This window comes from Rhincodon typus, chromosome 16 (genome assembly GCF_021869965.1).
Source record: "Rhincodon typus isolate 14 chromosome 16, sRhiTyp1.1, whole genome shotgun sequence".
Lineage (NCBI taxonomy): Eukaryota > Metazoa > Chordata > Chondrichthyes > Orectolobiformes > Rhincodontidae > Rhincodon > Rhincodon typus.
In genome coordinates, this window is record NC_063347.1 from 18088788 (window position 1) to 18106327 (window position 17540).

The following is a 17540-nucleotide window of genomic DNA, read 5'->3' on the forward strand; positions in this document are numbered from 1 at the left end:
TCTGAGGAATGGGAGGGGGAGTTGAAATGGTTCGCGACTGGGAGGTGCAGTTGTTTATTGCGAACCGAGCGTAGGTGTTCTGCAAAGCGGTCCCCGAGTCTCCGCTTGGTTTCCCCGATGTAGAGGAAGCCACACCGGGAACAGCGGATACAGTATACCACATTGGCAGATGTGCAGGTGAACATCTGCTTGATGTGGAAAGTCTTCTTGGGGCCTGGGATGGGGGTGAGGGGGGAGGTGTAGGGGCAGGTGTAGCACTTCCTGCGGTTGCAGGGCAAAGTGCTGAGTGTGATGGGGCTGGAGGGGAGTGTGGAGCAGACAAGGGAATCAGAGTGGTCCCTCCGGAAAGCAGATGAGGGTGGGGAGGGAAAAATGTCTTTGGTGGTGGGGTCGGATTGCAGATGGCAGAAGTGTCGGAGGATGATGCGTTGGATCCAGAGGTTGGTGGGATGGTGCGTGAGGACAAGGGGAATTCTGTGTTGGTTGTTATTGCGGGGAGGGGGTGTGAAGGATGAGTTGCAGGAGACACGGTCGAGGGCGTTCTCGACCACTGAGTGTGGGGAAGTTGCGGTCCTTGAGAAACGAGGACATCTGAGATGTCCGGGAGTGGAATGCCTTATCCTGGTAGCGGATGCGGTGGAGGCGAAGGAATTGGGAATAGGGGATGGCATTTTTGCAGGAAGGTGGGTGGGAGGAGGTGTATTCTAGGTAGCTGTGGGAGTCGGTGGGCTTGAAATGGATATCAGTTTCCAGGTGGTTGCCAGAGATGGAAACAGAGGTCCAGGAAGGAGAGAGAGGCATCAGAGATGGTCCAGGTGAACTTAAGGTTGGGGTGGAAGGTGTTGGTGAAGTGGATGAACTGTTCGAGCTCCTCGTGAGAGCACGAGGCGGCGCTGATACAGTCATCGATGTAACGGAGGAAGAGGTGGGGTTTAGGGCCAGTGTAGCTACAGAAGAGGGATTATTCCACGTAACCTACCAAGAGGCAGGCATAGCTTGGGCCCATGCGAGTACCCATGGCCACCCCCTTTGTCTGTAGGAAGTGGGAGGAATTGAAAGAGAAGTTGTTGAGGGTGAGGACGAGTTCGGGTGTCAGTGGAGGGGGACTGGTCAGGCCAGCGGAATAGGAAGAAGCGGAGGGCCTTTAGGCCATCTGCATAGGGAGTGCAGGTCTATAGGCACTGGATGTCCATAGTAAAGATGAGGTGTTGGGGACCAGGGAATTGGAAATTTTGGAGGAGGTGGAGGGTGTGATTGGTGTCACGGACGTAGGTAGGGAGTTCCTGGACCAAGGGGGAGAAAATGGAGTCGAGATGGGTGGAAATAAGTTTGGTGGGGCAGGAGCAGGCGGAGACATTGGGTCGACCAGGGCAGCAGATTTGTGGATTTTGAGAAGGAGATAGAAGCGGGTGGTGTGGGGTTGGGGAACGATGAGGTTGGAGGCTGTGGGTGGGAGGTCACCTGAGGTGATGAGGTTGTGGATGGATTGGAAGATGATGGTTTGGTGGTCAGGGGTGGGGTCATGATCGAGGGGGCAGTAAGAGGAGGTGTTGGAGAGTTGGCACCTGGCCTTGGCGATGTAGAGGTCAGTGCCCCATACTACAACTGCGCCTCCCTTGTCTGCAGGTTTTATAATGAGGTTGGGGTCGGAGTGGAGGGCTGCATGTTCTATGGGGGAGAGGTTGGAGTGGGTGAGAGGGGTGGAGAGGTTGAGGCGATTGATGTCACGACGGCAGTTGGAGCTGAAGAGGTCGAGGGAGGGTAGGAAGCCTTGGGGTGGTGTCCAGGAGGAGGGGGTGTGTTGGAGGTGGGAGAAGGAGTCAGTCGGGGGAGGGGTAGGCTCACGGTTGAAGAAGTAAGCGCGGAGGCGGCGGAAAAACTGTTCAACGTCCAAGCGTGAGCGGTATACTGTCTCTGGACCTTTGTTATCGCATTTTAGAAGGCTACCCACTTTCCAGCCATCACTTTACCTGTGAATATCCACTCCCAGCCAACTTTTGAAAGTTCTTGCCAAATACCATCAAAATTGGCCTGCCTTCAATTTAGGACTTTAACTTTTAGATCAGCTCTATCCTTTTCCGTAACTAATAGAATTATGATCACTGGTCACAAAGTGCTTCCTCATTGACACCTCGTTCACTTGCCCTGCCTTACCAGAAGGTTGAGTTTTGCTCCTTCTGTACTAGGTACATCCACATACAGAATAAGAAAATTTTCTTGTACACACTGAAAAAATTTCTCTCCATCCAAGCCCTAAGCACTGTGACAGTCCCAGTCATGTTTGGGAAGTTAAAATCCCTTATCACTATAATCTTATTATTTTTGCAGATAACTGAGTTCTCCATACAAATATACTTCTCAATTTTCTGTTGACTATTGGAGGGTCAACAGTACAGTCCCAAGAAGGTGATCATCCTATCTTATTTCTCAGTTCTACCCAAATTATGTCCAGTGACATTCTCCCTAAGTATAGCCATAATGTTATCCCTAACCAAAAGCACCACTTCTGTTCCCTCCTGTAGCATCTGTACCCTGGAACATTAAGCTGCCAGTACTGTCCATTCCCTGAGCCATTTTTCTGTAATAGCTATGATATCTCAGACTCGAGTTTCCAACCACGCCCCGAGTTAATCTGCCTTATCTGTCAGGCCCTTTGGATTGAAATAAGTGCAGTTTAATTTATCAGTCCTGCTTTGTTGCTGCCTGCCTTGACTGCTTGATTTGCTGCTTTTCTCAACAGCACCAGCCTCCGACTGATCTATTTTCTCGCTATCTCGTTCACAATGCATTCATCTGCTCTATGCCCCTATTCCCACTCTCACTAGCATGTGACACCAGGAGTAATCTGATATAACTACTCTCTGACCTAATTTTTAACCTCTTGCCTGATTTCCTATATTCTCTTCTCAGAACCTCGTTCTTTTTCTCTTCCTATGTTGTTCCTATATCAACATGTACCACAACCTCCTGCTGGTCACTCTCCCCATTGGAAATATTCTGCACCCTCTCTGAGATATCCTTGACCCTGGCACCAGGAATGCAACACACCATTCTGATGTCTTGCTGTCGGCAGCAGAAATATCTGACGAGAGTTCCCTGTCACAATCAATTGCTTAGAACCTGACATACCCCTCATTATAGTCCAGCTAGTCTCACCACCAGAAATCTGGCTGTCAGTGCTACATTCCCCTGAGAGGCCATCACCCCCTACAGTTTCAAACGGTACACTTGGTTTGATTCATTGTTGTTACATATACCTAAGTACAGTGAAAAGCTTTGTTTGCATACAGTATAGGCAGATTATAACATATGCGATGGGGATAGCCACAGGACACTCCTGCACTACCTGCCTACCTCTCCTAGAGGTATCCCATCTACCTGACTCTGTCTGTGGATTCTCTACCTTCCTGAAGCTGCCATCCATTATGCCTTTTGGCTCCTGTATATTCCTCATTGCCTTGAACTGCCACTGGTCTATGCGATCCCTTAGGATTCGCAACCAAACACGCTTCCTGCAAACATAATCATCAGGAACATTAGGAGAACTTCACTCTCCCACATCTGACAGGAAGAGCAGATTACTACTACAGGCCATCTATCCACCTTAACAATATACAGACCCAGAAAATAGCACAGTCTTTCTGTTCTAAAAACACTGCTCTCGGATACCTTAGTACCTGTTTTACATATTAAAAGCAAGTTCAATCAAGAGACAGATTTCAGTAAAAAATACAAAGTAAAAAAAAAAAACCACCCTACTCACTACTGTAGATTTACCAAAAAAAAGATAGATTTATGTTTTTAAGCTGATTCCCAGCTGACAGTAGTTCTGATAACTAAGTCTCCGTAAGGTGAGCTGTAAAATTTTGGTTGTGTTTTTTTTTCTTGGAGCCAACTATGATGTCTAGAGCTGCTTGTAACTTCAGAGCCATGCAGCTGTGAAGGTTCGCTGCTCACTTGTTTTTTTTCCTGAGCTCCAGACTGGTTCTCGGAACAACCTCCCACATGGTCTACCTCTCTACCTCTTTTGTTTCTCCCCCCCCCTCCTTGTTTTAAAGTATTGTTGTTTTGATCTTTTGTTTTAAAGATCCAAATCAAAGCCACGGTTAATTAAACAGTAATTGCTGCTCCAAGAAATTGAGAAAATCAGCTCCAGCACTGAAAAAGATAACCTCAAAAAAAGGAGCAACTTTTCAACCATGACTTTTTTCTTGTCCACCATGCAGTAAAGAATTCCACGGGTGATGACTTGAACCATGAAGATTTTTGACCTGCAGCTGCGCTCTCCTTCCTAGACCCTAACAGATTCTCTTTTCAACTGATCAGTCTAATGCTCTACACTCTTCTCTATTACATTGTGAATCACATTGCCTTGTATCCTTGAGATACTGCTTTTTCATCTTGGAACTAAATGGACGGTTTACATCGCATGTACTTGCGATCTGGCAGGCCGACTTCACACTCCCTCGCACGCGCTCCTGCGCGCTCTCGCTGTCTCTCCATTTTATACTACCTGTCAATTCAGTCCCAAAACACAATTTTATCCAAACAAATAACAATATTTTTTAAAAATGCTCCTTGCTTACTGTTGAACTAGAAATTACAGTGGAGGATTAGGCAATCGGCTCATGCTGACACTTGGGATTCACTTGTGCCTCTGCTGCCACGTTTAACTCTGTGAACATTAGCCCTCTATACCAGCCTCTGAACAGGCTTATTTTGCTTATTACATCTGTTTTGTTATTTGCCTTATCCACTGTCTGGTAGTGCCTTCCACATTATCGCTGTTCTCTGATAATCTTCCTGACTATTTTAACCTGATTTGCCTCTAGCTTTGTTCTTACCAATAAGTAAAAATGTTCTCTATCTACTCGAATGAAACCTTTTTGTAATTTTTAAATACCTTTTTTAGAGGCCTGTCAGCAGAAGAGAGACTCCGCTTGTTCATCCATTTTTGGCATTATCCTTTTAAATCATCTTTGTGCCTTCTCCATGCCCTTTTTATAATGTGACAAACCAAGCAATATGAAGTGCAGGTATGGTGTCTTGAATCTGGTTTTCTGAAAACCAACAAAGTTTGATAAGTGAACTTCTACTTATAAATTCATGCATGGCAACTCTTTAAAAAATGGATGTGTAAAATAACTTGTTCCCCCATTTGTTGCACCAGGCTCGTTACTCAGTTGCCCAAAGCGACTTAGCCCGAACTGCTTGACCAGAAGCCTGGCAAGATGTGAACTCTGGCACATTCTCTGTCTTGAAGTTTCTGTCTAACCAGGTTTGGAAACAAGTTTGCACATTGCCTGTAATAAAATGGGCAAGTGTTAAGGCATAATAGGTTATGAAGAACAAAACGTGGTTGTGATTACTGAGATATGGAGACAGAAAAATCATGACTGGGAATGATTATAGACTATTTATGAAAAGAAAAAAGGGAACGGAAAGAGGAGTTGGTGTTTTCAGTATTTGCCACTCATAATAAAATGTAACTTGAATTCTATTACTCTCATACCTGCATTAAACTGAAATGCCTAGTTAATTGTTTGGCGATTCATTTGCTAATTGTCTGCCCATTCTGCATGTTTGCCATGTCTTGTAATTTTTAATGGAATTCAGTATTGACTAACTCGCCCACTTCCAAAAATTTGTCATTTATAAATTTTAGCAACAGTTTTTGGTTCCAATTCTAAGTTGTGAATATAAGTTGTGAGCAGCTGCAGTTCCTGCGTTGATCAATGTGGGACACCAGTTTCCACCTTTTACTATCCTGAAGTTACCCTTTGCCTTTTTTTGCTTTGCTTTGGCTTTCAACAAGCTATTCATCCATTTTGCTGGCTGTGACCTTTATTCATTAGTTTAATACATGACATCTTAGAGAAGGTCTTTTCATCTTGAATGTAATCCACCTGGAGTAGGGTTTTCATCCACTTCAGTCTTTTTAGTCTAAATTAGACTACCATTTCTAATCTCAATTTCTGATGATGTGACTACTCAGTCTCAATAGAAATCTCAATATTTCTCCCATTTCACTATTATGATATATTTTTTAATCCTATCCATCCTAATGTCAGAGCATCTACATTTTATTTTTTTGTTGTGTAGTTGCAAATTACATTGTAGTTTTGTTTTATGTTCACAATACTTTAATTTCACTTTCCCTTTTTACCTCCTTAGTTTTATTTTGACTTTTTTGATAACTTCTTCTTCAGCTTCCTGTTGTCAGGGTACTTGATGTAAGACTCTTTATCCTTGATTTTTCTTTTACATTTTCACAAAGGTAGTGGGAGATGCAGAAAATCTTTGACAAATGATATGAAACCAAGCTACTTGTGAAAATGAGGAACTGAAGGAAATTGCTATCAGAAGTAGTGCTTGGAAAAATTAATGGGATCGAAGACTAAAATCTGTTGCACCAGATGAGTTAGTGGGTGGTTATAGTCGTTGTTATCTTTCAAAATTCTACAGATCTTGTAAAGATTTCTGAATGGAAAGTAGCAAGTGTAACTGTACTGTTTGGGGAGGGAGGGAGATAGGAAATGGAAAACTGCAGACTTGTTAGTTTGCCATCAGAAGTAGGAGAGTTATTGAGTTTATAATAAATTCTAATAACTCAACACCAGAAAAAAATTGGACAGAGTCAACTTGGAATTAAAATTAACTTTTTAAAGTTAACTTTGAGGATCTTATTACAGCATAGATGAAGGAGAATCAGTGGGTGTGATCTCTTTTTGAATTCCAGAATGCTTTTGATAAGCTATTGCATGGGAGCTTAATAAAAATAATAGAAACCCTCCAGTGTGGAAGAAGGCCATTCAGACCATTGAAACCACACTGACCCTCCAAAGAGCATTCCACCCCCTACCTATCCCTGTAACCCTGCATTTACCCCGGCTAACCCATCCAGCCTGAACATGCCTGGACACTATGGACAACTTAACATGCCAATCCATTTAACCTGTACATCTTTGGACTGTGGGAGGAAACCCACACAGACACAGGGAGAATGTGCAAACTCCACACAGACAGTTGCCTGAGGATGCAATTGAACCTGGGTCCCTGACGCTGAGAGGCAGCAGTGCTAGCCATTGGGCCACCCAGCTTAATGAACCAAATTAGAGCGCACGAGATTGAGTGATTTATAAATTGGTTAACAGATGGGGAAAATATGTCCGGAATGAAGCTGTTCACAATCTGCATAAATGATTTGTATGTGGGGACCAAATTTTACCAAGAGTGGTGAGCCTGTGGAATTCTCTGCTACAGAGACAAGAACATTGAATGTTTTCGAGAAGGATTTAGATATGGCTGTTGGATGAAAGGGTATGTGGGGAATGCAGGAAACGAGTACTGAGTTAGATGATCAACCATGAATGTCAGTGCAAGCTTGAAGGGCCCAATGGCTTACTCCTCCTCTTTTCTATGTTTCTATGTAATATTTTCAAACTTTCTGGCGCAAAACTAGGTGGGAATGTAAGTTGAGGATTCAAGAAGGTTGGACAAGCTTAGTGAATAGGCAAGAACATGACAGATCGAACATAATGGAAATAAATTATCCACTTAAAATCCGGAAGTGTTGAGATCCAACAGGACCAACTTGAGATCATCACCCATGGCAACAGTGTGTGCTAGAAGCTACAAACGTAAAGATGCAAGAACCTGTTTGTGTGAGTAAAAGGAATTTGTACATTGCAGCGTATTAATAAAAAAAAAGGGTCAAAGAAACAGTCAAACTCTCCATCTCTATGAAAATGCCCTGCTCAATCAATTTTCCTACTTGGTTTGAGAAATAAGATCAAAAATTGCATGCTGTTCTCATTCTGTGTAAAAGTTACATGCACGCATATATACACTTTCCTGTGTCCTAGTTCTGATTCATGCAAGATGAAAAGTTTCAACCTCTAGTCCATTTTTAAGCATTGTTTGAGTTCTGTACTAGCAAAAGACTTCTTCACGCTTAAGGTCATAATCCATACTTGCAATTAGAAAATAAAGTTTACCCTTTCTAAGCTTTACCTAAGGACTTTTTGTGAGACTGTTGTGTTTTTTTTGATTATTTTCGTGGTTGTCTCCTAAAGTTTTTTTTGTCTTTATCCTTTTTCAAAATTTTCATTCCAGAATGAATTAATGAATTTTCTGTTCACGTCCAATTGGTTTAAACTGATAACTTGTGGTGAAAATACATTTAGCAGATTCAAACACCATCTTGTACTGCTGATTTAATTATTGTGTGTATAATCTAAATAATCTCACTGAAATTCTGCTTTTTATCATTTTTGCTTTGTTCAGATTCATATATTTTTTCCTTGTGTTGATAGAATTTGGTGTAGGATGTATAGCTGTTGATCCTAGTGATTCTGGATTGAAGAGTACCATTGAGCCCATTAAGTCTGTGCAAGCTGTCTATACGGCAATCTAATTGGCATCTTGTCTCAATCTGACCCTGCAATGCTGCGAAGTTTACATCCTCTACGTGTCATCCACTTTTCCTTTTAAAATTGATAATCTCTACTTCTACTTCTCTGTTCAGTGAATTCTGGATTAGCAAAGTAAACCACTTACAGCCACTATAGCCAATAAAATATGTTTGGAAATGACCTAAATCTGTGCACATGCAACTTTATTGCTGGCTAAGTGGGTAAATGAATATGCTATAGCAATCAATTTCATCTAAGGGCACAGACGACTAGGTGACTTGGCAAGTGTGAAAGTGTATTCTGTATAACTGAACCCACTGTATTGGCATGAAAACAACCAGAGCATTGTATTTGCAGTTTCTTTTCCCCTGACGCATGCTGCGGGAGATCATATTCAGGGCTAATCTTGTTCTCGGTTGAAATATATGCAGAGGATGTCATACAATGATCAGAAGGCCAGCTTGGGTTTTAACTTTAACTTGATTCCATTCCTAGAACAGCTCTTTTGAGGCCAAAGGAACACCAAGCAATTAACTGACTGAGACCATAGAACTCATAATCTCACACAGCATGGAAACAGACCCTTCAGTCCATGCTGACCATAATCCCAAACTAAACTCTGCTTGGCCCATATCCCTCTAAATATTTCTTATTCATGTACTTATGTACATACTACTTAAATATTGTAACTGTACCCACATCCACCACTTCCTGTGGAGGTTCATTCCATACACAAACCACTCTCTGCGTAAAGATAAAAAGCTGCCCCTCGTGATGTTCTTAAGTCTTTCTCCTCATACCTTAACATGTCCCCAGACTTGAAATGCCCCCACCCTAGGGAAAAGACACCTGCCATTTATCTTAAAACCACCCCCCCCACCAATGATTTTATAAGGTCACCTCTCAGCCTCTGACTCTCCAGTGAAAAAAGTCCCAGCCTATCCAGATGTTTAATTATTTCTAGAATTCTCCAGACTCGGGAGCTGTGGTTGCTGAGTCATTACATATACCTTCAGAAGCTAAGAATTCAATCAGGAATTCTGGAATTTGTGTGGCTACTAAATGCTGTCCTATTGAACTATGTAAGTTGGGCATTGTGATTCTTTAAAATATTTTGTTTTCCTGTTTCTTTGAAAACCGGATTTTGAATAAAGTTCATGTTGGCTTTCTTGACAGAAATATGACATTGAAATAATTTGTGATTTACAGCAATTGACTTCTTGTTTATCAATAGTTTACCTTAGCATCATACTAATATCTGCTATTTTAGTTTTAAAAGTTCAGCTAGTTAGCTGGCAAGAAACCAAATTCTGATTGCTAATACTATAATAAACAAAATAATGTAGATTTTTAATGAAATAGTTTTTGAAAGGTTGCTCAGGTTGGATCCAGGTATTTGAGATGAAACTCAAATTTGAGAAAATAGCTCAAGGGTTTTGATGAAAACCTTGACATTGATTTTACTATTGAAGGGGAGATGGTCTCGCCACTCCCCCAATAAATTCTGTGATAAGCAGATGTTTAAATCATAGAATCATAAATCATAGAATCGCTACAGTGTGGAATCAGGCCATTTGACCCATCAAGTCCACACCAATCCTCTGAACAGCATCCCAACCAGACTCTTCTCCAAACCACCCCCCCGCCAAAACCCCAAGCCACCTATCCTTGTAACCCTGCATTTCCCATGGCTATTGTACCTATCCTGCATATCCTGAGACATGAATTGCCCAAAGGCAATTCAGCACGGCCAAATTTAGCACCACCTAACCTGCACATCTTTAGACTGTGGGATGAAACTGGAGCACCCAGCGGAAACGCACACTGACATGGGGAGGATGTGCAAACTCCACATAGACTGTCACCTGAACCCTGGTCCTTGGTGCTGTGAGGCAGCACTGCTAACCACTTAGCCAATGTGAACTCAGTTGTTTAATCTTCTTTGAAGATGGTTGGCAGACACTGATTTCATGGCTTTTTTTACACTCATGGTTGTGCCAAATTTAATTTTACTGAAATGGAGTTGATCAGCTAGCAATGTTGGTCTTGTAGAACCATATGTTATTAATATGTTTATTCATACTTGTATGTATGTTTGTATAAGCAGGTACAAAGATGAAACAAAATGGTTATTTCAGATTTTTGTTTTGGCAGCATTGTCAAGTACTGCGTTTCCTGAAATTTCCCAAGGAACTTTCACAGCCAAATCAGGTAATATAATTTGTTACTACTAAAGTAGTTTGCTCGCAAATAAAATTGACTGTTTTATGCTGACCATTATTTGCAATGTTGAAAGCTAAAACTGTCATAATTCACTGTCAATACTTTACTGAAATTGAGTGAATCTACTGTGGTCTGCAGCTGCTTGACTAAAATTGAGAAGTTGACTTCAGTTATTGTACACTTCCATATCAAGTGCACTGTTGACGTCACAGACCGCAATAGAGGAGAAATCACTGAATGGATTGCCCATTTACTCTTGATTTTGCTGTTTAAAAACCTTGGAAAAAGTATCGTCCTGCTAACAGCACACTTCTTAAATTACTGTTGGAAAAACATCTCTTTTTTTTTCTGGAAAACTAATTTTGTTTGTGGGATGTTAAATCTCTCCATTATGATAAATTTTCAGATCATTGAGATATTTTTAAAAGTTTTTGAATCATCTGGTTCTACCTTTTAATCCCAAGTACATATCCCAATCGCTTATTTTGCTCATTACCTTGAACTTTTCATTAAATTTTAATCAGTGCATTTTTGCTTGCTCAGTGAAATACTTGTGTGATTACTTGTGTCCTGTGCTTGATAATATTACTGCTGGAAGCCTTGATATCTTCTTGACTAAGTGTCAGTTTCAAAGTGAGATCAGGGTAGGGGTGATCTGTGCCACAAATCTCCAGACCCATTGAATGCTTTGAGGTGAAGAATGATTTCTATTTGTTTGGTGTTGATAGGAAAATTCTTAGACTTTTTTTGATTTAAAATAGTGTCACCATAGAAACATAATATTCTGAAAACTTCATCACAATCTTTGCGTTAGAGGTGTTCAGCAAGATTTATCTCCTTGAAAAGTAATTTTGTATTATTTGCAGTGATTGTGTACTGCAACATAGTTTGAACAAAAAAATCAAGAATCTTTACTCAGGAGAAACTCGTGTTTCTGTGAAAAATGCCAGTTTTCACCACATGAGGACTTGTAAGCAAAAGGCATATCATGTCCTAATTGTCTTGTCTTCAACGTAAGAAGCAATTTTACATGTGAGCATTGTGTCCAGATAAAGTACAGTTCCTTTAGTATTGCTAGGTTGAATTTTTAATTTTATTTTGAAAATTTTTGCTTCCGACTTATTTATACATTAACATGTTGAGAAACATCAGCCTTCACCAATCTGCCAACAGAAATAAACAATCATGGTTCATTTATCTAATGTACTATAAAGGAAATATCTGAAACCACTATTGAAGTACATAATCTGGCTGGGCAAATTACTTGCGTGGAAAGTGAGTGAGAGGAAATAAGTAAAGATCGAAATTTAATGTAGAATAATAGTCTGGGGGAAAGTAGTTCATTTTTTTTGTTCGACCCTTCTTTTCCTTCCTTCCCCTCCTTCCCCCATACTTCTCTTCCGTTAAGATCTTGTGCATTAGTTCTCTACAATTTTCATTTTTGTTAATCATAACTGGTGGCTTCCTGTGTTTAGAAATTTTGAAATGTACCATGTTGCAGATTTGTTTATTGGTTATTCTAACCAATTCTGTCTCACGGCATTCTATATATGGTGTGAATTGAAGCTGGGCCTCCTGGCTCAGAGAGGAATACTACCACTGTGCCACAAGAGCCCCCATAAGCCTGTTCCATTTATTTCCCATACACATGTTGATAATACACTTAACAGCAGAGTCCTTTGAAATGTAAGCCATGTCTGGCTTGTCCTTTGCATAAGGTGAAACAGCTAATTGTCTACAGTATTTATTACTTTTGGAATCTTACAAGAAGCAAAAGAGAAGAGATACGATTGCAGTGAGAATGTTCAGTTTACATAATGAATGCAGATATTCAACATAAAAATGCAGTAAAGTAACGAATAAATACAATTAAAATAAGTGCTTTTATCCATATCCTAGATTCAAGTTATAGGTTAATCGATTTAACCTCTTAATTGTACAGCTGCCACAAATATGGCTCTGTCTGGAAAGGGCAAGCTACATAACAAACAGTAGAACTAGAGATTTGTTGGCTATCGTCAGCTGTGAAAGGAGTAAATGGGGGGGAAAATCGAATCAAGAGTGAAGTGGAAAGCAATCAACAAATTGTTAAAGCAGGTTCAATTATGTGATTTTTCTTGCACCATACTGATGTAATGTGATGACTATATCTAGCAAAATGTTCATTGTTGATCTGTAATCATGGGTTTATTTTCTTTGGGTGTGGAAATGGAACTTGCATTTTAAATATGAAACGTACTAAAAGGAAACGATTAACAACTGCACAGAATGCATGGTACTGATAATTTGGAATTAGAATCAAATGTTAAGTATTATGTATATACGTAGAATGTTACACGGTGCTGCGGTAACCAGGTTGAAATATAAACTGAGGCGAAAACATGCCACTTTTGTACAACTTCATTTTGAAGTGTTAATGTATGATTTAATTTTGCAGGCATTGGAAGAAGCTCCCCGTCGACTAAAGAACATTGTTGACTTCAGTAAACATGTGATGAAGCTTTTACTGGGTGATAATTTTGTCCAACCAGGGGTATGGAAACTTCAGTGTTTTTCTTTTGATGTTTAGTTATGTTCATTGACATTTGTAATTTGGAATAATCTTGCTCAGCTGACACTGACTTCATTTTTCGCAGTTTGATGAAATATATATTAATTGCAGTTAATCGTGGAAGCACACCCAAGCTGTCTCTGTTGATGTGGCACAAGAATTGTAGATATGCGCAAAGCCTTCACACATCAGTCTGAAAATGAAAAGGATTAAGTTGAACAAGCCAAGAATCTATAAAGCCATAGTCCTGCTAACTTTGCAGTATGCATGCAAAATGTATACTGTGTACCAACATGCTAAGAAAGTCAACCAGTTCCATTTCAGCTGCGTTTAGGAGTTCGAATTTCAAATGGCAGGACAAAATACCAGCCATGGATGGAGATGCTCACCTGAGCTGGCATGTCAAGCATCCTGATTTGATTGAAATGTTCACACCTGAATTGTGCTAAAGTGAATGTTCAGTTACAAATATGAAGTAAATAAGATGGTACAATATTTATTATATGGATATCCAGAAATTTTGGGGTTCAGGAGCATAGATCTTTAAAATAGCATGAAAATGGGCAGAAAATAATCAAGAAGGCTAATGGAATTCTGGCCTGTATGTCTAGAGGACTGGAGTATGAGGACTGTAGCTCTACAAAACCTTAGACTCCATGTAGAGTAATGTGAGCAGATCTGGGCGTTGAACCTTAGGAAGGATATGTAGACCTTTTGGAGGGAGTACAGTGTGGATTTATAAGAATGGTACTTGGATTTCGGGGGTTAAGTGATGAGAAATTACACAAAATAGGGTTGCTTTTTCTTGCATTTAGAAGGTTAAAGGGGTGATCTGATCGAAGCTTTCAAGATATTAACAGGATAGGATGGAGTGGATACAGAAACTCTTTCCACTGCTTGAAGATTCTCACACTGGGTTGTAGTCAAAAAATTAGGGCCACACTCTTGACAAAAGATGTTAAGAAGCATGTCCACCCACCAAGGGTGGTAGATGTTTGGAACTCTCCTACAAACAGCAGTCGATGTTAGATCTAGTTAATTTTAAATGAGAGAGATACATTTTAAATGTATTAGGGAATATGGGTCAAAGGCAGGCATTTGGAGTTAGGCCACAGACCAGCCATGTTTCATTGAATGGCAGATCAGGCTTAAGGCGCTGAATGGCCTATTCATGTTCCTTTTGTTCCTACGTTCTATTTTGGCACTGTCTATTTACTTGGGATAAAGTTGACAAAATTAAGGTTATCATTTGACACTGAATTTTTGGGTGGCTTGCTTGCAAAAGGTTAAAGGGGATGCTTCAGGTAGTTTTGTGGGAAGAAGGTGCAGGATGTTCACAAATGTGGGCAAGGGCAATTGTTATGTCAATGGGTAGAACAGAATCTAATTAAGGATGCAATAACAGGGCACTTAGAAAATAAGAATTTTGGCAGGGCGAGCATGGATTTATGAAATCATCTTTGACAAAACTGTTAGAGGCTCTTGAGGATGTAACATGCAGAATAGATGTGGAGGAACCAATGGGTGTGTTAAAGTTAGATTTTCAGAAGACTTTTGATAAGGTCCTGCACACCAGGTTGATAAACTGATTTAGAGTACTTAAGTAGGGGGGAATACATTGGCATGGATTAATAGCCAGTAAAAAGTAAGAATAAATAGGTCATTTTTTAGGTTGGTAAGCTGTGACTGCCAAGAATCGTTGCTTGGGTCCTAGCTATTCACAGACCGGGGAAAAGCTTGAGCCTAATGCAAATCGAACTGAAGAGTAAGAGCAGTCAGGGAGAGGTTGCGGAGTTCAGCGGAATTGGAGGCTTGGACTGTTCTTGCATTGAACCAAATAGTGTAAGACAGATGAACAATGCAATTATGATATTGCAATCACAGAGACGTGGTTGTAAGAGGGGCAGGATTGGCAACTTAATGTTCCAGCATATCAGTGTTTTAGATGAGACAGAAGAGGAAGCAGAACAGGTGGGGAAGTTGCATTTCTGGTTAGGGAATATAACACAGCTGTGTCAAGAGAGGACACTGGAGAGGTCTTGTAGTGGGGCATTATGCGTAGAACTCAAGAATTGAAGGGTCCATTCGCAATGCTGTGATTGAACTACAGACCTCCCAGCTGTCAGTGGGAGATAGAAGGAGAGATGTGTAGTCTGATTTCTGGAAAGATGTGAAAATAACAGGGTTGTTTTGATATGTGATTTTAACTTCACCCATATTGACTGGGACTGTCTTAGTGCCAGGTGTTTGGGTGAAGAGCAATTTATTAGGTGTGCCCAGGAAGGTTTTTTGAAATGGCAGTCTATGGATAGTCCAGTGAGGGATGGGGGGTAATGGACCTGATATTGGGAAATGAGCCCGGCCAGGTGATGAAAGTTTCAGTGGGGCAGCATTTTAGGAACAATGATCGTAATTCCATGACTTTAGGTCCTTGTGGGTAAGGACAAGAGTGGACCTTGAATGAAGGTGTTAAATTGGGGGAAGGCCAACTATATCCGAATTAGGCAAGATTTGGAGAATGTGGATTGGGAGCAGCGGTTTGAGGGTAAATCGACATGTGGGAGTCTTTTAAGGACCAGTTGATTAGAGTGCAGGACAGGCATGTTCCTATGAAAATGAAGGACAGGAATGGCAGGATTTGGGAACCTTGGATGGCAGAGGAAATTATCAGCTTAGTTTAAAATAAAAACATACCTACGGTCAAGACAACTAAAAATAAACCAAGTCTTGAAAGAATATAGGGAAAGTACAGAGAAGCTCAGATGGGGAGTTAGAAGACCTAAAAGGGGCTATGAAATGTCCTTGGCCAGCAGTTTTAAGGCAAATCCCAAGGCATTTTATTGACTTAAAAAATCAATAGCCTTTATTGTCACACATACTCTGAGTATAACGAAAAGTTTATACATTGCCAATTACTGTGCTGACTTAGATACAAAAGTACCGACGTACAGCTTCTTTAGTTAGATCTTAGTCAATAGAGAAATAAAATGTCCAGAATTTCAGAAGTAAAAGTTCTGTAAAACAGACCATGCTGGCACCTAGCTTCCAGTCCGCACTGGGCCCTGGTTTCAGACTGTGCCGGTGACAAGCCACTTTATGCATAGATTAGCAGCAAGAGAGTAGCTAAGGAAAGAGTAGCACCACTTGAGGATGAAGGAGGGAGGTCATGTGTGACGCCAGAGGAAATGGGTGCGATTCTGAATGACCGCTTTACATCAGCATTCGCTAAAGAGAGGCACATGATGGATATGGAGGTTAGGGAAAGATGTGGGAATACACTCAGGCAAATCAACATAATGAAGGAGGAAGTGTTTGGTGTCTTGAAATACTTTAAGGTAGACAAGTCCCCAGGGCCAGGTGACATCTATCCCAGGATACTGTGGGAGGCAAAGGAGGAAATAGCTGGGGCCTTAACAGATATCTTTGCATCCTCTTTAGCCTGAAGTGAGTTTCCAGAGAACTGGAGAATGACCAATGTTGTTCCTTTAAGAAGGGAAGCTGTAAATTAATTTACCAGTTAATCATCAATTGGCATCTTTGCCTGTGCTAAATATTGGAGGATAGAGAAGGTAGAAAAGCTCCACTGAACTGCCTCACTCCCCAAATGCCTGGCTTCTCTCTATTCGGCTGCACTGTATTATTCTTAGTTACAATTTGTCACCACTTGATGTAAAAATGTGCTCTCTTGAAATGAAGTCCGTTTAAGAAACATTGAAATAACTTTGATCTCTTCATTTTAGGAGGTTATACAGCTACCAATTGACTTTGTAAGACAATTGGCAATGAAGATCCAACCAGAACGACCAGGTATGATGGAAAAGTGATTAAAAGTTTCCCTTTTGCGTCTTATCCATAATTGAGTTGAATATTTGTTCTTTGGTATTTGTTCTTTCAGCATTATTAGCTTGCACCTGAGTTGAGGCTGGATTAGAGGGATGCAAGTCTTTCAAGTGTGAATGTTGCTCAGGTTTTGCTGTACATCGGCACAGACAGCTTCAGTATCTGAGAAGTTGCAAGTATTGGTGAATACTGTACAATCATCAGCAATCATCCCCATTTCTGACCTTCTGATGGAGGGAAGTTCGTGGATAAATCAGCTAAGAACTCCTACCGTATTGTCCTGGGGCTGAGATTATGGTGGCAATGTTTAACAATAACAGAATCCTAGGGTTACCATTGACCAGAAGCTTAACTGGGTGAGCCATTTAAATATAATGATGACAGGAGTATATCTGAGGCTAGGATTTCTTGCTTCTTCCACCACTGGAGCATAGTCGCATCAGAGTATAGTACCTATGATGTGCATAGCGGCTAACTCCATAACATCATCCTATCCTGCGATCTCTACTGTC

General features: G+C 40.8%; 1 protein-coding gene across 2 annotated transcripts in view; it reads left to right on the top strand.

The window, feature by feature from the left end:
- Positions 1 to 17540, top strand: part of ippk (inositol 1,3,4,5,6-pentakisphosphate 2-kinase) — a 72788-nt gene that overhangs the window by 14488 nt on the left and 40760 nt on the right. For both annotated transcript variants that reach the window (XM_048606193.1, XM_020518429.2), the window contains exons 2-4: positions 10569 to 10625; positions 13075 to 13170; positions 16929 to 16995. In XM_048606193.1, the coding sequence (XP_048462150.1) occupies positions 10569 to 10625; positions 13075 to 13170; positions 16929 to 16995 (220 nt within the window). The remainder of the gene's footprint in view (positions 1 to 10568; positions 10626 to 13074; positions 13171 to 16928; positions 16996 to 17540) is intronic.